General features: G+C 42.0%; 1 protein-coding gene across 6 annotated transcripts in view; it reads right to left on the bottom strand.

Moving 5' to 3' along the window:
• The window catches only part of nectin1b (nectin cell adhesion molecule 1b), a 188885-nt gene extending 166331 nt beyond the window's left edge, over window positions 1-22554 (bottom strand). For 4 of the 6 annotated variants that reach the window (XM_069182917.1, XM_015337741.2, XM_069182914.1 and 1 more), the window contains exon 1: window positions 21385-22553. In XM_069182917.1, the coding sequence (XP_069039018.1) occupies window positions 21385-21442 (58 nt within the window). In that variant the 5' untranslated portion in view covers window positions 21443-22553. Of the gene's footprint in view, window positions 1-21384 lie in introns of all 6 variants that reach the window. The other 2 variants (XM_069182913.1, XM_015337745.2) reach the window with 2 other exon arrangements.
• Between the last annotated feature and the right edge of the window lie 1182 nt (window positions 22555-23736).

Below are 23736 nucleotides of genomic sequence, written 5' to 3'. Positions count from 1 at the left end.
AGTGTGTCCCAGTTTGTTTTACAAGCAGAGTGGGATTTGGAAAGCGCCAGCGAAAATGATAAACTGTGGTTATAAGGCTATCAAAGTAGTCTCTTTCCCATTTTCTTTTAATAGCTATAATCAATCTATACAATATGTGATAAGCCCCTCACTTAAGAGAAACAAATGAGCAGTTACAGTGTACCGCACACAGTGGCATGAACACTGAAGCACAACCGAAAGTTACTCTCACTCCGACAACAGAGCTTCATCAGTGCCAAGTAAACTTCGCGAATAACCGATCGATTTCTTTCCTCCCGTGTCTGCAGTGGTTCTGTCAGCAGTAGATGTGGGGGTGTGGGGTCATGTGTGTGCTGTGCGCGAATGTGGGTGAGGGTGCACGCGTGTATCTGCGCTCTTGCATGTCGAGAGACGCTTTCTGCTTTCTTGCTGGATGCTGTGGTGAGAAGGGGTCACTCCCCCCACCCCCAGTCTAATTTCTCTGCTGCAGTGAGGAGTCCAACAGAGAGCTGGCCCAGCCCACGCAGTGGGTCCATTGATTTTTTCTCTTGCTTTTAAGTGCTTTTCCGAGCTCCCTCGCCGATGACTTCCACAGCCAACCTGTTCACCATCCCTGAAACAAGACTGCCAGCTGGCTTCCCTAGTGGGCAGGGCTGGCTGGTTCCAGGGGGTGGCAGAGAACCCTTCCTGAAAGCTTTGCCAGCGTGTAGAGCCGACCGAGAGGGGTGCCTGGGACAAACCTGGGCATTGCAGAGTACAGCAAGGGAGATCACTGCTGATGAACACTCGTCAATCCTCAACAGGACACGGTTTCAATCGAAACAAGATGAAGGGCAAGCACGTCAAAGAAGGACCTCAGATTGAGGACTGGCTTTTAAACCAGAGGTCCTGTAATACAACTGCAAATAAAACAAAGCACCAAGAACAAAACAGAGCAGACACAAACAGGCACTCTTATTTGGCAATACAAGTCAAGCTCAGCCCATTTTATGAAAGACCAGATGCACAGCTTAGCAGTAAGGCTATTTTCACAGACGTGATCTGTGGGTGTGGATTTTTTGCTGGAGAGCACACTGTCCTATTCTGGGGCATGCCGCTTTTAATATGACAAGACATAGAACGTACACAGATCTATTGTGAATATAAGACTGTAAAAAAAAAACCTTGACATTGTTATTGTTTACTAATTTCTTTGCTGCTAGAAAAATCTAATCCTTGTCATATTTTTCCTATTTGCTAATCCCTACCAGTTAAATCCTTATTTCTTTTTAAAAAGATGAAGCTGTTACGGATAGGAACAGTCTAAGCTTTTCAGCCCTGCTGTATGTAAAATGCTACACCTTCTGCATCACAGATATTAAGCACTTTGTTTCTTCACAAGTGCTACCTGCTGATCCCCTGGACTTGTGAAATTGTTATTCTTGGCGAGTGCTCTTCTCACACTGAAATTGACAGGTAGAAGCCGCCTCTCTGCCATTTCCCGCTGCTTAAAAGGAGAAAATCAGATTCTTTTTAAAATGGAAGAGCCGTACTTTCCCTTCTTCAAAAACAACAACGGAAAAGATAAAAGAACTTGATATATGGCCCTTTAGAAAACACTCTGCAGTTTAAGGTGAGAGAATGATGTGTATACATAAATATCTAAATATTTAACTCTTGCTATATTGCACTGCCTTTAGTTGAAGGTATCTTGATAAGACCCAACTTTGCCCTCAAGAAGTGATGAATAAATCATGATCTACATGTATTTGCTTTCCTTAAAGAAGGCTGTAGATAAACCTTATGACTGTATATCAGCAGTGTAGAATATGCTGTCATGTTCATTGTTTCTATAGATATTGCAACACCACTGGGGATGATGGTATGGAAGCTGGATGTTAAAGAGGTGAGTCTTCAATTACAGACACTCACACACATTAGCTGACTCTGGAAAGGCAAAAGAGTGTTCTTCCTCTCCTCCAGAGCTAAATTCTTCATCAGATCTTTTCTGGATGAAATCGAGCACCTACACCTCTTCCTGACATCAACTAAAAGCAAACGCTGACACAAACGCTGACCCCGAGGCAGACTGGTCAGACGGTCATCTTCCCCGTCTCGTCGTTTGCGTCTCTCTCCTCTGGCGTTGTGCAGATCTAACCACTGTTTAGACAGCAGATGCTAACAGCCTCTGGAAGCTGTGCTGCCTGGTTTTTATACTAGTTCAGGTGGGTAGCTGTGTCAGCATGTGTAGGCTGCAAAGGAACAAGTAACTGGTTTATTCCATGCTGAAAAAAGAAGAAAGAAAACACAACGTTTTTTAACTTTGACAAAGGCTCTACGGCTGAAACGTTGTGTTTTCTTTCTTCTTTTTCAACATGCAATAAACCTATTATTGGTTTTCATACTGCCACCTGATCAATGTTCTTTAACCAACAGCTGAGGTGAGCACGACCTGGTGGTCCTGCAGGGCAAGGGGTTCTGAATGGAGGTGAAGGTGGGGGGTAGATTATCCCCTGTGCAATTCTGGGAAAGGTAGTTAAAGCAGGGACATCCATTTTGACTCCTCCCAACACTCTCCTATAGCCTTCACCTCTCTATACTTTGAGAGCTTGTCAGTGCTGAGTGACATTTATAAGCTCTGCACGAGGCCCCTGATGGAATATTGAACTGTTTCCAGGTTCAGTCAGGCATTCCCTGTGAAGCCCAATGGCCTGAATTCAGCCTCCTCAGTCCTCTCTTGCACTGGGGGGAAAGAGGGAACTGTAGCTTTATAACCCCCACAAACACGTACATCGGCAGAAAAACAGAAACGGCTAAATCACAGGTGAGCTAAAAGCTTTGGGGCGTTTTGATTGACGTTTCTACACTGAATATACCAACTGACACCGCAGTGCGGTTCAGCCAACCCTGAAACTAGTGAATCAATAGCTGCCTGTATTAGTTACTTTAGCGCTGGCTTCTCCTGGAGAAGGTGAAAGATGAATGCCAAACTGTGGTCTTGTCTTTCTGCTGGTCCTCTTATCTCTCTGTCAGCCATCAGTCTGTCTCTCCATCCTCCTCACCCTCTAGCAACACACCTACAGCCGCGGTTCAGGACTTCCAGAGAGGTTACCGAGAGGTCAGAAAGTCGTGGGGAAGACATATTGTATCTATTGTTTGCTAGTCAATCTGCAAAAAAGTTTGGAGGTTTCAACTAAAAACAGCTTTTCCAGGCACCTCACAGCTAAAGTGTGAAAGACTGCTGTTCTCTCACAGAATACTTTCCCTCCATACAGAAGAGAAAGCACATGCTCAAAAATCCTTTGTAAAGTGCAAAGTACATAACGAAATCAATATGGAGAAATAAATTACTTCCATACTTAAACATAAATGTCCTAAGGAAGATCTATGGAAGATCTAAATGTTCAATACTGTACTGGATTAAATAAGGACATCTGCGGAGCACATTAGTGACTGCTTGAGTATTTTTGTTTTGTTTGATTGTTTGATTGCTTCTTATAAATCAGACTCGCATTTTGCCATGAATGGTTTTGGAAAAAATAAGTAATCATACCTATAGATTTCCAAAGTACATCCTCTTCGTGTACAGCAGTTGTACAGATCAGACAATTTAAATAATCTCAGTTCAAGACTCAGAGCATCTTTAAATTGTTCCTGTGAGGGTTTACAGCATTGGGTTAGCTTGGGCGTGAATTAATAACTATAGAAAGGAGCCATTTCATTTTTTTCAGCCGTTAATATAAAAAAATATTATTTTAATACATTGACCTTATTTACAAACACGCAATTTGTCACTTCAAAATGTTTCTCAATCAGAGAGTTACATTGGCATTGCGTTGAGACAGAAGAGTGGAGCGCCAAGGGGAGAGACAGCAGAAGCCATCAGTGCAGGAGCTGGTATGTCAGGCTATTTGTCCACAAATGCCGCCATGCAGCAGCAGTGGGGCCAAGCCATTTGTCAGAGAGAGGGGGAATAAATACTGTACGTCCATGTCTGGGCTTTCAAGGCAGGCTCTCAATTTGAGCACACCACTGCTCTGAAGCGCCTTATCCTCCCAAAGACAAGTCACTTCGGAATATTAAATGGGAAACGCTATCGCCCGTTAAAAAAAAGAAATGTTCCACATAACCAAGCCCCCGTTGTCTCTCCCTCACGCCCGCCGCTCTGATGCTGTCACACTCTGGAGCCACATCTCCACTGACTGCTGTGTGTGCAGTCAAGGCAAGAGCAAGAGCAAAGTCTGAATATCAGAGCTAAACGCCCTAACTAAGATGCTAAATAGGTCCACTAAAGCCAGCACTGGAAGGGTAGTGTGGGTCTGGAACGAGCAACTCTGTCATGTTGTCAAATGACTGTCAGCGTAAACTCTGCACAGGTCAGATAATGAGGAACCATCAAAGACCAATATTTCTACTCGAAGTCTCAGCGATTTTGTCCACATTGCCCATCACCCAGATTTTCCCCATTGAGTGAGTCTTTACAGAGTAGTGATTGCAAGTTTTCCTTGCCTTTATGGGAAGTTGGTCATCAGTCCAGATGTCTGCAGTAAAAGGGCTTGTTCAAGGAGGGGACACACAGGAGTGATCAGAACTGCTTTATTGCAGAGGCAAAGAGGGCTTAACTCAAAGCTGAGGAATTATCCCTTTTTACAACCCGCCAGTGACTAACCACCCCAGCTGTGAACCTGGACGACATTCAGCCACACAGAGAAGACAAGTTTTAGTTTTGGTATACATTCATGAAAACATAAGAAGGTTAAACCCCATATTTCATTCTGTTTATGAATGTAGGTCTCCCTGCACACTTGTCAGTATAGTCTATACTTATATTTACTATAATTCCCATTACATTACTTTGGCTTATGGATCCTTTAAAAATTGTTTTGGAGTTGTCTCTTATAATTGACATTTAAAATTACACAAGGTTTCTCTATAAAGCAAAGGAGCTTTGGGAATTACAAAAAAAGACAGGAGAATGTATTAGATTGTTTCCTTAAAGCACAAGGAGGGTGGTGGTTAACACTGTAATTGCAAAATAAAAAAATTAAAAACAGTAATCCAAATTGGAATAAGGCACACACACAGGGATTCGAATTCTCTTTGCTGCTTTTATAATGTACACTTTGTGATTTAAGTCAAGAATGCACACAAAGTGCTGTACCTGAGAACCGCAATCCGAGTTTCAGAAAACAAAGTTCAAAGAAGTAAAGTACAAGAAGCAGTGGGAAGAGGCTTTGTTCCCGCTGCCGTCGAAGAGCGACAATGCTTTTCTTTTGAACATCAAGCTGTGGGAGATGAGCTACTAAAGTGAAGGAAAAAGGCAGGAGAGGAGAGTGAGGCTGGGGGAGGAAAGAGCCGCCGTGACAGCAGAACTCCATGTTGGGTGAGAGAGGGGACGCAAGCAGCGTGTGACCCCGCAAGGAACTCGGCACCCTGGGGTCTCAACGCCACGTCTACATGGCCCCTTACGTGTGTCTCCCTGTCATCCGAAGTTTTTCCCACTCAGTGAAATCCTTTGCCATTAGAATCCCATTGGTTGGCGTGGGCAGGAGATTAGAGATGAAAGTGGCTGGGGGGCCAGACTTATTTTTGTTATATTTATTTAGTTCTGGCTTCCACTGTCTGCCCATTCATCTGTGGCGCAGAGCTCCACAGGGTGGTTTTTCTCCCTGGGAGAGTGGGCTGGCTGGGCCAGTGACAAGGTACAGTAAGGAGGCAGGGGGTAAACTCTACTCTGAAAGAACAACTGGCAATTCTGAAAAAAAGTAAATGTGTGCTGGACAACCTGTTATTGAGGATCAGAGTTCACAACAATAACGTGATGTGCTGCCAGAAAACCATTTCTTACTAAGTATAACACGTCAACTTAACAGTTTTTTTAACTCCATATTGAAAAGAATTGAAAACTGAAAATTGTGTACTTTTCACAATTTTATTGAAAACAACATATAAAACTGTTCTTGCGTATTTGATAGAGTATACGAATGTGCTTTCGTTACTGCAATGTCAACATAGTACGCGATGTCAAAAGAAAATTAATAAATCAGCAATAGGGTTTATTTGTGTTTTTTTCCTCATAGGAGAACATACTAAGCTATGCTTTGGGTTCTTGAAAAGTACTCTAAATAAACTTGTATTTTTATAAAACTTCTCTTTGTAGTCACTGGTATGGGTTCAGAACAAAGGCGATCTAAACAGGACAAGGCCGCATAATTCTTTCTCTAATTCAGCGAGATTTGTCTTTTACAGACACTCAAAAGCAATGTACAACCCCAGCTCGCTAAACAGGCAACGTTCCCAGTCTGAGAATTCAGTCCCATCTATCATCCGGCAGGGAATAAACATTCCCTTACGAAGGGAGAGAAGGATCAAGGGGTCATTTGCATTCGCTCTGGAGCCATCAGCTTTAACAGCCACGTAATCGCTTTCTTGGTTCAAGAACACAAGAGACAAACTGAGAACATTTTGTCACTCTTTGCAAATTGTAGTTTTACGTCCAAAGATGAAGAATTCTTGTTCCCCCCCTCAAAAAAAAACAAACTGTTGTTTTAGCCTTTCTAAACCTTTCTATGCTCGGTTGGCTTTTTTTTCCCAAACTTCAAAATCAACCAAATTCGATAAAGTGCTCCCTAAAGGCTTGGAGGCACATTCCCGGACACATGCTTAATGGATTAGAGTGGAATCCACATGCAGCAGTGGTGCGCCTCACTTCCTTCGCACTCCTGAGGTCAGCGGCACACTTCCCAACGCCCCTGATTCACTTTGCAGATCTCTCCCTGCCTCCACCTGGTCACTTCAGGCAAACCATGACACCTTTCTTCCCCCTCTTGTCCTGGCCCCTTTCAAGGCAAGCGCAACATCCTGTTCATTCTCCCAGAATGAAGCACGAGGGTACAGCACTCACAGCATCAGGAAACAGATGCAGTCAAGAGCAAGATGTCTCCTCATTCCATCAGTTCCTCATTTAATTTGCCTTCTCTAGTCCGAGGAAGTCTAGAGGAAGGAAGTCTAGTCTCTAGCCTTTCACTCTGCTTTGCAACTTTAAACTTTTCCTTACAGTTCTGGAAAAATGACCATCGGCAATACCACGCAGATTTTCATACATAAAGCTACTTTAAAAGGATACATCATGAGAAAGAAGATGGTCAGGCAAAGGACTGGAGGCTTGTAAATGGTTAACAGTTTAACTCTACCTTTTAGGGACATGAGGAAGGTCAGAGGTCTGCCCGCACTTTGATCACTTTAGCAAAATACAAGCAGGACATCCTGCAGAGCTGCTCCACTATCACCCTGACCTGTCACTGCTCCACTGGAATCTCTGTGATAGATGGGGAGGCTGGGAAGCCACTTAAAAGCATTTTCTCTGCGTTTTCTGACAGATTAACTTGTCAGACTCATCTGCCGAAACAGCAACCACGAAATAAATTCAAAAACAAAATGTGGAGAGATTAAGGTGCAGGCATGTCTCTAGAGCTCAAACACGCCGCAGTTCTGCAATAAATTGCTTTTGTTTTCAGAGAGTAACAAGTATAGTAATTTACATCAAAGTGTATTGGTATTCCTTTATTTAAACATACCTTACAGTACACATTAATGACCTCTTCCACCTCTTGACCTCTTACAAGCGAACTCTGGCATGGGATTGACCCGATTCTAGAATGGTGGACTTCATACAGTGTCAATTGCTCCATTCTTTACTTTTTAAGTCTCTTACTCATGGAAAAAAAACCTGTGTTCATTTTGACACTTCGTTTACATCTGGAGGGTGCAATAAGGCTATATATTTAAAAGCATAGAATTCAGATTAACTCATGCTAGAAAGGTAGAATGCACAGGTCAGTCTTCATTTAGAGTATTGTGTACAATTTTGATCACCATGTTACAGAAGATGTCCTGGTGCCCTGGAATCATCCCAGAGAAGAGCATACGGGGCTTACAGGAAAGCATGGACAGGCAGGAAGAACTGAACCTTTTCAGTCTTGAACAGGGATGTGATTCAGGTATCCAAAACCCACTGAGAAGGCCCTGAGAGAGTCAACCCTGCGTAGAGAAACCAAATTTATCTGGCCGAAGAACCAATGCTTCTCACTTGCTTCCCCCCTTGAAGATTACAGTGAAGCAGTCAGATATGATGTGAATAAAGGGCTTTGGATGCAACCAGGCATGAATGTGATCCAAGCCATCTCTCTCCTCCTCTTCTCTGTGAGCAATTATACACCAACGGTCCCCTAGTCCATCAGGATGTTTAATTCTAAAGACCCAATGCAACATCCTAACAAAGGTTTACTTCCAAATAAAGCAATTAAATACTGTACATACAGTTCATCATGTGTTTTCTAGGTTATTTTTAATGGAATCAAGTTATTTTTCTTATAACAAACCCTCCATTTGTAATCCCAGACTTGAACTGGTGAGGCGAACCAGACATCACACAAGTGATCCGTCTGCCCAGCAACTGAACTGCTTACAGAGAAACTTTCCTTCAGCCACAACAACATTTAAATGTCAGATAAGAAATGCTCTAATACTACTACAGTGGAAAATTTTCAAGGACAACGAGAAACAAATTCAACTTATTAAAATTCACTGTTTTTTTGTCAGAAAGCTTTGGCCTCTTGATGTGGTTAAAAGCCTTAAAAAAGAATCCAAGATCAATTCTCTGCATAAAGTAAGATAATCAATATCCTTAATTAGCCATTTGCCATCCAGTCTTCCAATAGTTTCGGTCTGTTTGACACAACAGTAGATATTCTCGGAAAAACTGGGTTTTAAGGCCACAGCAAACAGTTATATTTGATGAGGGCTGACATTAGACAGCAACTGTAACAATACACTTTGGAAATGCAGCATAATAGATAAGAAGTTTCATAGGATGCACACACATCCGAAAACACAACAAAATAGGTTTTTGAGTTCAACCTCTGATTCAGAATCTAAACACAATTAAGTTCTGATTGTATCACAGCATGATTCTTCACCTAAATCAGCATTAGGAAGGATGATTGCTGTACCATAAAGGCATATTTTTTTTCAATTTTATGTTTTATATTCCATTTAACTAAAATGCTGGGACAGTGAATTATTTTTAAAAAAATGCATCTTACTGCACATACAGTAAGTGGCCAAGAGTATATGCTTTCCAAAAATGGAATGCATGCACGATGATCACAAAAAAAGTGTCAAATTTAGTTCTTCACATTCCATCAACATTCTGATTTCTGCACATATTTCCCCACAACATTAATGTACTTCTTCTGTCCTTCAAATCCAAAACACCGATTGGCCCTAGTGGACATGCGCACGTCATCTTTATTAGCCTCAGACTGCCTGGACTACTGTCCTTGGACAGAGAAAAACACATCGGGGTGCCAAGCTGGACAAACGCAACACTGACAGCATGTGAAAGTTTCTGTGGGCTTTCTGTTGGTGTTGCCACATCTACTGTAATAATGAAGTGAAAGAAAACAAATCTGGAGCCTTGAGCAGCTGAAAATAACTTCACGGCACTGTCAATGTCTTTGTGCTCCCCTTGGATTGCAATATTTGCCATGGTCCATTACAGCCTGTGATTTCCCCAATGCCAGGTCAGTGTCTTCAAGGGCAAGAACTACCTGCAAAGCGCCTCTCATTCAAGGAGAACCTCTGCTTAATGCCTCCGTTTCAAAAACCTGAGAGCTACTATAAAATCATATAAAAACAAGTCCAGTCAAAAGCAAGATGGGTTTTGAAGAAGAGAAAAAATTGGGTAAGAGTTTTTTTGCTGCCAAATCACTGTGGTGGCACTGAACCAGATACCTTTTCAATTACATTTCTGTGTTAGACAAAGTCCCATTTGAAATAATTACATTTTCACCGGTGATGCTCATCCATCATGTGGGGTGTTAATTTCCCAAATGTTTAATCCCACTAAGATGTGGATTTAGAGTAAAGCACTAGTTCAGGCAGGAAAATCTCCTTAACCTGCCAGAGAAACTAATATCAGGGCTGGCGCAGGCAATACCTCCCCCAGACCGAACAAAGGAGTGAGCGAGCATCTGGAAGGGTATACAATTCCAAGATTATAAATACCAAAGTAAAACACAATGGGGAGTTAACTCCTCCTTGCACGCTGTGAACCAAGACAAGCCACCGGGCCTCAGCCCACTGCCAGCAAAAAATACTGCTAACAAGGTGAGGTTGGAAAAACAGAAGGGCCCTTGACAATTCTAGGGCAAACTAAAAAAAAAAATCTCCTTTTAATTACAAAGGAGACCAGTGGTATTGTTCTTAAACAGTGATAAAACACTAAGGCTGGTAAAAAGACACTGCTCATCCTTAACAAACGTAGATTAATTTCATCTATACCATGCACGTACAGGCAGGCTTTATTTTAAGGAGAATGCATGGGAGGGGTAGGGTCGCAAGCAGGAACATCCAGCTCTCCGGAGCAGCCTGTTGGCTGGGAGTATATTAGGTATTCCAGTCCGCCTTCGGAGAGGGCAGAGTTTGATAGTCGGCACTTGGGCTGATTATATCCCGTTAATATCTCTCTGTGCCGTTCATTTCCAGAATGGCAAGCCGGGCCCCGCCGCTCCAGCTGTCATCGATCGGGGGCCCGGCTCCGCTGAAGCACCTGGCGCACCGTCTCTGCCACCTGCGGCCCCTCATCGTCTCCCGCGAGCTCCGGGGCCGCCTCGCACAACCACCGTTTGTATTTATAGCTGGCCTCCCCAGTGCCTGCCTCGCCTGCCTCATCAGATGCAGATCACGCGGAGGAGGGTTGCCTTGTTTCACTCCGCTTTTGCAAACTTCCCTCTCTCTCGCCCCCAAAATATGGAAAGAAGGGCTGTGTCACAGGCCAGTTAAAGCGTTTGGTTTTATTGGGCCTCAGAGGGGAAAAAAAAAAAAAACTTGTGTCTCCTCAAATTGGACAATGACCCTGTCAGCTACCACCTGTCTACAAAGGGAGGAGAAGAAGAAGAAACAGGTGATTTCTAAGATGATTTATTAAGTTTTAAATTTTCACATTAACCTAATGAATTTTAATTAAGGAGACAGAACAATTAGCAAGCAGATGGTAATAAGCCTGTGCTGTAGCTGGTAAACAGCACCGTGGCGATGAACCTCCAGTAAAAACATCTGCATACCCCCGAGATCAAGAGAAAAGCAAGTCGAAGAGAAAACTCTTTCCCACTAGCTTTACCTGAACGCCGGCACTGAAAACAGGCTTGCCGAGTTGACAGGAGTTAACTCCCACCTTCGGTAGCTCTCTTTTGAAAATTAATCCCCCGCTACAGCAGATAAATGGGCAACAGCAACCAGGAAGCGTTAAAGCACACTGGCAGCATCTGGCAGGGTAAAGTCTATCATGTTAGAAACAGAAAACTAGCATAAACTAGCCACTCTTCTGTGGTAAACAGCTTTCTCTGGAAGGCCACATAAACCAAGTTGCAAGACGAGATGCGATCGAAGGTTTTCATCAAGTTCATAACTGCTGTTGCTCTTTGTTTGACAAACAAACAGCAATTTAACACAAGTGACATGGAGCTTGTGACATGTTGTTCATCTGTTTATTTGCAACGGGGACCCAGTGAGATTCACAGCGAGCTTATAGGATTCTGGGAACTATAGAAAGTGTGGGTTCTGTTCATGTGAAACCTTAAGGCCATAAATCATATAAAAGGTGAACAGTGGCAAACTGGTGTACAGTATGCCACAGCACCAGCCTTTGAACTAACCCTCTCTCCTGTACTTCTGGAGGAATCGGCTGCATAAAACACTGCAAAACAAACAGAAAGCCTCCATTGTTCTCGCCAGCGAAGGGCGCAGGGTGGGGAGGTGTCTGGGCCACACACTGAGGCAAAACCCTTGGGCACAGATGAGTCAGTCAATAGCAGTCCATGGGGGACAAACCGTTTCCACCCCCTGAGTCAGAAGAAACGGACAATGGATGGTTATATCATGTAAATAAACTTCTCATTTAAATGCTAATTTCTCGGCACTGCAGCAAATGTGCTTCAGTCCATAAGGGACACTTACCAACTCAGGCTTTCCGCAAGCACGAGACTCAAGTCCCCTTCCTTATTTCCCTGGCATTCTGCACCGTTTGACAGGAATGTGTCTCTACTGCACTGCTCTCACAAAACGGAGCTTAAAGCTTTTAAAAGCTTGAAAGTTGTTTTTTTTTACATGTTTTTAACTTACATTAAAATTCACTATAGGTTCGGAGACAACTGATCTTAATAAAAGTTACCGTTTTCTGCCATAAATGTAATAACATAGTTTCTTCTCTCTTATAAACTATTATAACATCGGAAACTCTGGCTCTTTGGATGTTATGGATTGCTATAATAAAAAAAATGCCACAACTGCTTGGAGAAATAAAGATAAACTACCACAGTTTGTGCAGATTTCAGTGAAATATGTGAGTGCGGGTCTCAGAGATGATTAATCTCTCTGCGTCTCTGGGGTTTTATTTTTTTTTTATCTGGTCAGGTATGATTTATATTTACATGAGTAATTTACTCCAGGGAGCTGCGAGGCAGTGTGGGGATTAGCACTGCTGCCTCACAGCTGCAGGGCTCTGGGTTCGATTCAGGACTTGGACGCCTGTCGGTGTGGAGCTCGCACGGTCTCCCTGCGTTTGCATGGGAGCTCGCCTCAGAGACATGTGCTGGCTTGATGGGACTGGTTATTTCTCCCCCTGAAGGACTAGCGTGATGTGAGGTGCGGTGAGGTGCTTTTAGTCCCTCGTTGCGCCCGGCGTTTCCAGGATAGTTCTGACTTGCATGACCCTCGCCAGGATAAGCTGCTTACTGATAATGGCGGGATGGGTGGATTTACTCAGGGCAACTAATAACAGATCCTGGAAATAGCTGCCCTGTTCAAAAGCCTTCCTCGTGCTAACTCCTTTACAAAGATCCTGACAGCACCGCACTTTCATCTAACACTATCAAAACCATCTATTCTTCCCCAACCTGTAGATTTACGACAAGGAGAAACTAAGTTCGCCACCAAAACAGGACCACCACTCTGACTATCTGTTTTGTTGAATAAATATGTACATTTCTGCTCTGCTTTGTCACCTCTCAACACCAGCACCTTTTGTCATTAGTAAATATGAGCGCCTGCTACCTAGAGTGCATTTAGGTAGATGATTTGGGGGGTATTTCCAAACCGGAAGGACAAGCTAAACATTTTTTTCCTATGTGATCTTCATTTAATGTACTGTTGATAAAGCCTAATTAACAATGAAATGCTGTATTTAAGCAACTGGTGTCGTCCAACTCAACCTGGTAGTCATCCGGGTGTCTTTACTGTGGTTAATCTCTCTCATGACTGCCTGAAGACATTTGCTATCTGAAATGTTTAGACAAGAGGCTCTCTGCTGGCTAAAGTGCTGTCTAATTGATTCATATCAGAGATCAAGAGATGAAAAGACCCTTGCAAGTCCACCCTTTAACCCCAGGCTAAAACACTGGTCACCGTTCCCTTCTGTCTTTACCTTTACAACATAGATACGGGAAGAAGCACAGTCACAAAAAGAAATTCTGTCCGCTTCCATTTAGCACTGATGATCATAAGGATATTGTCAGCCCTGACGACACAGGGCTTCTTTCATCTTCGCCTGCAAGAACGTACTTTCCTTCCTCCACCTCCCAATAAAAAGGCATCTTCTGTGGAAACCGAACAGCTTTCTAAAGGAAACCAACTACAGACACACTCACTGGGGTAATTACATGTGTTTCAAAATGTTCATTGCATGTACCTAGCCTCATTAAGTTCAATGCTAAGTAATTCACGGATAATTATATAATAATGAATGAACACTCAAAATAAATGATTTCTCTGTGTGCCTTTATTGCCTGGTGTAAGAAAAAAAATAATGGGCTGTAAACAAATCTGACAATGCGACAAGAAGCATCAAGAAATTGTTTTTGCCCATCTGATCACAAAATCACACACAAATACAGTAAATGCATGAACCAACCCACACAGGAAAATGAAGAAACAAATGGGGTGGATAAATTTATTGCCCTTCAAAATCATGTAGCTAATGGTTAATGGTCAAGCATAGTGTGCCAATTTACAATTTTCATGACACTTTGAAAAAAACGAATAAATAGCATTTTTAAATTTAACCAAAAAAAGAACATCCCTACGGTTCGATTCTATTAGATCTGCTACAGCTCAGTTGGAGACATTTAGACTCTTTACACTCCGAGACATTTTAGACTGACAGAAACAGTAGGATTCTGTCCAGCGGTATAACTAGCCAACTTTAGGAAGAAAAACATGAACTAGTATGATTCTGGCCATGGGGATGACCAAGTGGATGATTGGAAAGGGTGATGAGAGGAGGTTTTACTTGATCAAAGAAGCACACCAGTCCAAAGCGCTCAGATCTCACAGGCTAAGCCTAATAACCAGGGTTCTCGTGAGGTCAACCATTCAGGAACACGACGGGTTTCCAGGACCCAGAAACCAGAAGAATCAGATTTTACCATAGTTTAACTGTGGAATGGTAAAGAGCTGAGAAGTTAAATGTTACAGTATGTACTTTTTTGAACAAGCAGGGTGAGGCTTCCAGATCATGAGATCTGAAGTTCGTGAAACTTCAGACGTATCTGAACGAACTATAGAGATCTTTAGGGACTGTGTGAACTGCAATTGCTACTTGGATAATCAGCTGGGTAAGTGATCTCCTCTCATACTCGTCAGTTTTTAACTTCTGTTTCTCTGTGTCCCTGATTTCTGTGGCAATTTCTCAGAGCTCCGTGTCTCCCTGCATGTTCTCCTCTTTCGCTTCTTCTTCTTTCACCTTTTATCTGCATATAAAATATCAGCAAGGAAATTAGTTTACTATTTAAGAACACGGCTACTATTGAACAGGAAAAAATAACCAAATAACCACAAAATAACAAATTGGCCCTTCAAGTAGGAAAAGAAAGAGTTAAGCTGCAAATAGTAAGCCTTGGGAAACTATTGATCTTTCTCTGGAGCTTTAATTAAAGATATAATGACACACGTTTAATTTTTCATTGGGGCCATTTGTACAAATCTGATCAGACGAATTCGTGCTCATAAAAGTTATGCCAATTAACTTTAATCCTAGTTTGCATTAGGAGACAGTTATTTTTCACAATCCTTAAGACGTGCAGTATTCTTACTCTAACCCTTTCTATCTCACGTGCTGTGGGCAGCCTGCATGACTAAATTGAGTCACCTGATGCGTAAGCCTTTGTGTTGATCTATGGCTCTTGAAGGGCCAGTTCATCTGACAAGACCTTGACACTCCATGCCAGTCAAAACCCAAAATATTTGCCCTTTATAAGTGAATGTTGGGCTTAATTACATGTACCACGAACAGCCCTTTGGAGACTGTGTCACTCTGAATTCCTAAAGAGTAGGAGCGCCCAATACTGCTTTTTCACTGTCCAGAGTTTGAGACCTTCACATCTGACAGACGTAAGAAACAGAATCTTTAACTCTCAAATATTTTGCTTCATGAACGAAATTCCTCAGCTCTAATGAATGATCATGAGGAAATCAGACAGTCCATAGGACAACAAAAACACTAAATATTTTCAAGGTTTCCAACATATTAAGACACCATTTTTCTTCTTTATCCTTTTTTTCTTTCTTTGCCTGGTCTGGACATCTGTTGTTAAATGTTTCATGCATCATTCATCACCTGTCTCGTAGCTGAACCTCTCTTATCAGTTAGATGTCAGTGGGATCATTTTGCATAATGGAACAGGTTCTTGGGCAGACAGCCACCAAGTTAATAATGATTAAAATAGGGCTAACATTCTTCAGGATGTGTTTCAGGACTACTATTGGATGTACAGAGGCAGACTGCGATCGAATTCTTTTTTCTCCTTCACCAAAATGTGTTCCCCTCAGTGGTGTGGATTCAAAAACATTACAGAAACACAACTTACATGTTGTATTGCTTCCTAGTTTTGCAATTGTTTTCTGAGGGAAATATTTTAATTTACAGATTCAATTTATCAGCACCACAAAGAAACATTACAGGCTGTGTGCAGCAGAGGAACTGAGATAACACAAGTTGCTAATAGCTAAAAGCTTTCAGCATAATTTCCTATTTGAAAATAGCCCTACACCAATGCAACCAATGAGACTATGAAATGCAAAGCATTTGGAATACCCTGAGTTGATTTTTCAGTTTCTACATCTTGCCTGCTTTTAGAAAGCATGGTCGTTCTGACATTAACATGTCATCTGGAAATGTGTTGGTGAAAGAAAAAAAGAATTGCTACCTCACCTACTCTCCAATGGAGGGAAAAGCAGTGTCCCACATAAATCATTTCAAACAATGCATACTGTATATGCAGCTGCAAACATTAAGGCTAATCACTTCTTTCCAAAAAAAAAGAGCAAAAGGGATGCTTGGCTAATGGATTTTTTAGGACATTTATGCATTAGCTTAACTTATTGATTAATTGGGCTGCTCTCGCACCTTCTACCCAGCCATTGGAGTTACGAACCTCCCTGAGGCCTTCTCACTCCTGAAAGCCACTGTAGCTCAATGACTCCTGATGCTTGTTCAGCCCCAGATGTTCTTCCTGCTGCCCACTCTGTCCAGCTCACTCTCTGTATCATGTACAATTGCCATGAACTGACTACTGCACTATGAATGGTTGCCCAACTCACACAGCCTGAACAATGCACCATCAGCCTGTTCTGAGAAACTACAAAGACCCAAGAACGCAGTGAAACTCGATCACACGGTGGCACGTGCTCACGTTGACTTAGCGCACATGCACGGCAATTACATGCTTTCACAGCGGAAGTTCATCTACGCAGATGCGGCCGAACCAATGAGAGATAATAGACTGTATTGCTCTCGGCAGGAATCTATAAGATGATAACAACTACTTAAGGATATTGTAATAACAGAAAAGGTATTTCCAACTGCATCTTCTTAACCTATTAAGATAAAACTTCTCATGCAATTCCAAACATACAATGTCCCTGGACATAGAGGGGATTCAATTTGTGACGAGAGTTAAAGTTCTATTAAAGTTAAGACACTTGACTGCTCGTCTCTTAAGGATTTTTTTTATTTCTAAGGGAGGCAGACAACGCTGCTCCTTCAAATTCATTGCCCACTGATGCACTGATTCACTGATGATATCGTACCATCCAGGTCCTCCAGTGAACCCATACCTCGCCAGAACACAGCTGTAATATTTCTCTCGGAATTGGGAACACGAAAATAGATCAGAATTACACAAAGTTGACTATTTCTAGCAAATAACTGGGGGGTTTAAAGGAGATGTATCCCTGAAGAAAGTAAAATCCTCCCCTTTCCTGGAACGTGGTGGACAAGGGAGAGCACAGGAACATGTATGAGTGGATTTCCATGGCATTAATAAAATAGCAAACTCTGATCTCCTGCTCGGAAGCATTACAGGATCTGCAAAGCTGAACATCTTTAGAAAACAATTTGGAAAATTATAAATCCGTCCATCAAAGCTCAAGCTGAAAGTGCACCAATGCATTGCTTTGCAGATCGTGGCTCCTGGGGTTACATTGCCCATTTATTCTCCTTTTAATACTCAAATGCGTGATGCACCACCCCCCGAAACCAGATGTTTCCAAACCTAGCCTTTCGTTTGGAAAAGAAGTAGGATGTGCATTCACGGACAGAAAGTGTCTGGAAGAAAGTAAACATAATCAATTATTACATTAAGGTACTTAAGCTCCGTTTTTAATAATTTTAATTAATACTGAATACCAACATGTGAGCATATTTAAGATATCTTAAATAAATCCATTAGAGTGACACAATTAACACTTCACTTAGTTGACCATCAGACGGCACCCCCCTCCCTTCATTAAAGATAATGAGACCAGCCAGCCGTTACACCCGGAAAGAGCTGAAGAGGAGAATGGCAGGAGTGAAGGTCACTGGTCTTCCCTTGTTGCATCAGACTGAAGATGTTGACTTCATGCATTACAAAACAACTTTAGATTATAAGATATGATACCCGGGCACTGCCTCGGCGGATCATGAAAAAATGGAAAAAAAGTCAGGAAGCAGTTAAAATTGTTAGAACGCTGTCGAAATTGGTTTAAAGTGATGCAGTGCATCGCTTAAGAAATTACAGGATTTTTTATGCCAAGAATCAATTTCCATGTTCTGTCTCTTGTTTCACACAAGGTAATACCATTGCGAAAAAGCGATTTGCAGAAAAGCACGTGTTTTCTCTGTACCTAGGGGACTGGATTAAACAGAATGATGCCCACATAGGAGACAAGCCTTATTAAAACCCTGCAGCAAAACAGCTATCTTTTCAGGCACAAAGACCGTGTTACAGTACATACTCCATTTCGATCTCTGCAGTTTCATCAACAGCTCTTTCAAGTGTCGGAAATGAAATACTGCTTTTAAACCCTGATGGTAAATATACACTCTGGAAACATCTGTGTTGAATTTTTTAACTCAGTTTACATTATACACTCAATCTGTCAACATTGCACAAAAATATGTTGCTCTCAAGATCATTTTGAATTAAACAAGAACAGTTCCAATAAGGTTCGCATAGTTAACATAGTTCAGAACATAAAGACTGGAAATGAAAGGAGATAATTCTAATAATTTATTTTAAGATCTGAAAAATAAAACTGATAAAAGGACATAACTAAATACTTTTTCATTTGTAGCCATTACAATATTGGGAATACATATATGTGAACAGGTTGTGTAATAGGAACATCACACTGTTATTCTGATTCTTGAAATTACCAAAAATGTATAGAAGATAAGTCTTGCTTAAGCCACAAAATATGTTGGAAACAAAAAATAGGAGGACAAATATCTCTGTGGTACGACATTACAGTTTTAAAATGCTCCCGTCATTTCTGACAAGCTGTTGTCAGGGGCTAGCACAAAGAATGGACAACTAAGGACATTCATAATTACTTTTTCCATTTAAAATGCCAGAAGATTGTGTTTTGATTGAAGGTGACAGAAACAGACAATAGAGATCAGACTCAGGACAGAGGAATATGAAATCCATTCTACTGTATGTTGCATCACCTGATACAAAGAACAGATCGTCAATATTTTTGACAGCAAACCTGAGATTTATACCAATATAATTTATGCGAATGTCACCCATTCTCACACCAGTGGAATGTCCTTTTAATTGTTCACACACTTGTAACGTTCTTCTTATTCAAACAGCATCTTATTCAACCTATAATCGAGATTGTACCATTGCCAATCCCGTCTGAACTGGCAGCGAGCTGTGCCTGTGTTCTCCTGCATAATTTGTTCCTCTTAAAAACAGACTTGGATTAACCCCAGCACTGGGACTTTCATATTGCACTTGCTCCTCACCGGCACTGAAATGCATATCTCCTGCAAAATGTCGACTGGCACTGAATCATTTGCTTTATTTTTAGCTAAATTAACTTTTCTGCGCTCATACAGAGTTCCTTCCTCCAAAATTCAAGCAGTGTGGAAGAAAAAGTGCATGGGTTCACGAATCACGTTTGGATTGAAAGCGACTGAACGGACTTCGCAACTGAAGTGTATGCATTGCACCGCGTGAACACCGCTAATTCCTGCAAAGCAAAGTTCGATGCTTACCGTTACAGCAGATAACGGGCTTTAACAACAACAACAACAACAATAATAAAAAAACTGGGACATGTAGCGAATCTGGTTTCATAAGCAACTGTGGGCATCGCTTGATTCGCTCTTTTAATATCTAGGAAATTTGCATCGACAACTAATAAAACAAATTTAACCGACCAGCTAATGTTTGATCATTTCTTCCAGTCTGGATGCTTTGGAACCGCACCAGCCCTGGGAAACGTTTCGCATTCACAATATGTCGTAAACACGGTTGGTCTGTAAATTCACACCCTTGGTAAAATACCTCCTTGAGTAAACCAGTGTCGGTTCGACGCGGATCCGATTCACTTTTTTTGCACACATAAAGAAGAAAATAAGGTAACTTTACTTACTAAGGTAGCTACGGAGGGTAAGATATTGCTTTAACAGAATGCTTGATCTGGAAACGCCATTATTTTAGACCAGGAGACACTAAATGTGGATTTACTGCCCATGTTCCAGATTCGAGGTGTTGGTATACACTAGTTGCACCCTCAGAACAACATTTTCACACACAAAAAAATATTTTTCATTCCCTGCAAAACATGAACTTCTTTTAATATTTCATTACCTCCTAGCGAAATACATCAGTCGCTGAGCATGGATTTCAATTCTGCTGTACAGGCTATAGAATGCATTAAAGAGAAGCTTTTCTAGTAAACTTAAATGTAATTCTTCTTGAATGCACTTAGTCTCCTTTTCTAAAGTCAAGTTAATTTATGTAGCAACGTAAAACGACACGCACTTAGACGAGGATTTGAAAGGTTTATGTTTATTTGTAAGGTGTCGCTTTCAAAAGTAATTTAGAAGCTTCGTCTTGAGCTTTTAACAACGTAACGTGGACTTCATTAAATGCCGGTGGTCAGCCCTCAAAGCACTTCTCCGGGGACAGATGTTCATGCTTGTGACCGCCCCTCAGACGTAAAAAATGCATCACCGTCTCACAATGTCAATTGATATTTTATAATATTGTTGGTCAACAAGAAAGTTATTGACACATTTATTCGTGTAGTTGTGATATTGTCTCTGAGGCAACAAGGTGGAAAGGTTGGTATATTCTCTTGAATGCAGTACAGTCCCGTTGAACTGTGACGTCCACACATCGACAGAGGACTTTAAGTCCCGGTGCCGTTTTTAGGAATTAACTAACCCCGTACTTGCAAGAATGCCTGAAAAATTACTAAAAAAAAACCTGCTCTGGACGCAGTTAGCAGCTGTGCGAGAGCTTTGGTTAGTTTTCTGTAACTACCCGTGTACAGTACGTGTATTTGAAATTAACTTTGCCTTTGCCTCACCTGTGGGAAATCAAGTATTGTAAGTGTATTTCTGCCACCCCCCACCAACACAATGGGCTACATGATATCGCTTTTTCATCATTTCTATCGCCATCTGCCTGCGTTTACTGTAACCTCACATATTCTACATTAGATCATTCGAACTAGTTTGCAAACATATTTGGCTGGACATCCAGCATTGACAAAACGCCATTATAGAAGATAAACCTTACAGTAGCCCGATTCTCTATTTCGTTGAAAACACTGTGTTGCAACTAAGTTTCAGCTCAAACCCCAAGTTTTACAAACATGTAAGCAACAATGTTTAAACTCGGTTATGTAGGAGAGATTTTGGTGTGCGTGCATGATTGTACTTGATTAAAATGTAAAATGTAACGACTGAGCTGAAATGTATCCAAAATAACGCAGCAGTGAGTCACCAGCCTTTTTTTTACACTAATATTTAGCAATATGAGCGAAAGTGACTTGAAATTTTCTTACCTGGCACGTTAACAGCCACTAGGAATATCCAAAAGCTCGTCGGCGTCATCATGATCATGTCACCGTTTCCCAAATATCTGGGTTGTTCTTTTGTAGCCTTTAAATATGCTGAAGTATATTCGAGCTAGCTGGGCTCAGGTAAGCATGCAACTTGGCGATGGAGATGCAGGCAAAATTCCAGTCTGCTAACCGGGAGTTAAACACAAGCATCAAAAAATATGAGGGATTTAAACTGGGAATGCGCCAAGACGGGGGAGGGAGGGGATGTGGCGTCTGTCGGGGTCACGATCTAATTTGTCACGTTATTCCACGACCCGTAGACAAAACGATCCCGCGATCTGCACTTCGTTACAGGAGAGACCGTAAGGCGTGCGTGCGTCCTTCCAGTCCGAGAGCTACAGCGCAGAGCTCTTGCCGTTCACCAACCTATAAACGCACACACTGGGTATAGTACTTTCTGTGCAGCTCGGAGACGGAATCCCCAGATAAGAACAAATCGGGGAAAAAACACAATATTGCAATACGATACAAAAATAAAATAAAATAAACGCAACACAGGTTTTAACAATCCATGATTTCCCAAAGATAAAAATTCCGCTTTAAGCCTGTATCCGAATGCTCCGTAGGGTGATGCAGTTCGGTGCCTCTCTTTCTCCCTCGTTTTTGGGAGAAAGAAGAGGGGGTAAGGAGGGGGAGATTTGATGCTTCGAATCTGGAAGTTCCTAGAACAGAGTACGTCTCCCCCTTTTATTTATTTTTTCCCCCAAAACAAAATGAAAAGACCAAGCGATTTCTCCAGCTGCTTTTGTAATTATTTAATGGAGTTGGTTTTGTTGGGGTTTTTTTACTTTGTTCTTGACAAACTGTAGCCACTCAGCTGCCTGAACTTCCACAGATCCAGAGCTCGCCTCCTCCCGCGCTGGTGGAGAATCTTGGAATGTTGGTTTTTTTACGCAGAGCTAGCGGCTGCACGGAAAGTTGCCTCCGTTCGCTTCGGCAGGGGAGCGATGCGTACTTGGCGTCTCTTCCTCCAGCAGCAACACCACGATTTCTGTGCCGTTCCCGAAATTCCCAAACTGGAAGAAACTGCCTTTCTGCAGCGGCGTCTGGACCCGAAATGCTACCGTATAACTGACAGCCGCGGAGAGCAGATCTGAATTGGATGACGCTTACCGAGGGAGGCGCCTGGACTCACAATGCAAAGCGAGTAGGAGGGCTCTAACGTCCAACGAGGAAACTTTGGACTTTTAAAGCTGTAGGCCTACTCCAGTGAAGACAAGGTTTGGTCACACAACGAGCTTTAAATCTACAGTATGGTTAAAGACCCCTTAAACGCAATGCAAAGTACCGTCCTACAATAAGCGTCTGCCTTTCCAACTTGCCTTGTGCGTAATGACTTATTGGGAAAACGTAAATGTAGAATTAGGTTTTATTTTCGATTTAGGGGTTTCTTTGTCAAAAGATTTAAGTGTTTTCAAAAGTAATTTAAAAGAGCTTTCACCACAAAAGAGTGGTGTGAAATCGACCGCGGGGATTTCTCACGTGGCTGTGGCCATGGCGCACGTTTCCAGTTTGCGCTTGGACAGGTTGTTTGCGTTGGTGAGTTCTCATGGTACAGAATGTAACGAAAATAGTGAAAGTACCGTGTGCTTTTATCAGTACTTTATAATACTTTATTATGTCTACATCTTAATGTTTATTAAGTGCTTAAATACGGAGCAATACATACAGAGAGTTTCGAGAAAGAAATATAAATACTGCTAATTAGCCGAGAAATAACGCTATAAACACAAATTGTCTTCATAAAGTCACGTTGTGACTTCAAATTATAAGATGCTATTAATGAGTAAGGTATTCCATTCAGTTCTTGTTGGATGAAGGGGTGTTACCCCGGTGTCCTGGCCAAAGTTACTCCTTGCCTTTACCAATCATGGCTTCCTAACAATCACCATCTATGAACTGGCTTCATTACTGTGTTCTCCTCCCCACTGAGAGCATTTATACATAAATTATACCACATCTTTGAGAGTATAAGTGGGGACCAGAAGTGTCGTGGTTATCGTTGTCTCACAAGTCATCAGTCCTGGGTTGTTGGCCAGGGTTGACTGCTCCAAATTCGTCTCACCTCCCAAAGACACGTTATCTAGATTATCTGGTGTCTCTGAATTATCCTTTTGTGCTTCGGAGACATGTGTCTGTGTACCCCATGGACTGGCACTGCACCCAGGGTGGCGTTCTGAGGGATCAGCTCTGGTCTCCATGTCACTAGCTGAACATGTTGGACTCTTGTGCTCATTAAGGCACGTTTGTGGTCTGTGGGTTGAGTGGGCTAAAGGAGGAGTGAATGAGTGT

The sequence above is a fragment of the Lepisosteus oculatus genome, chromosome 23 (genome assembly GCF_040954835.1).
Source record: "Lepisosteus oculatus isolate fLepOcu1 chromosome 23, fLepOcu1.hap2, whole genome shotgun sequence".
In the NCBI taxonomy this organism is placed as follows: domain Eukaryota; kingdom Metazoa; phylum Chordata; class Actinopteri; order Semionotiformes; family Lepisosteidae; genus Lepisosteus; species Lepisosteus oculatus.
This window is presented reverse-complemented; position numbering and strand designations above follow the sequence as displayed.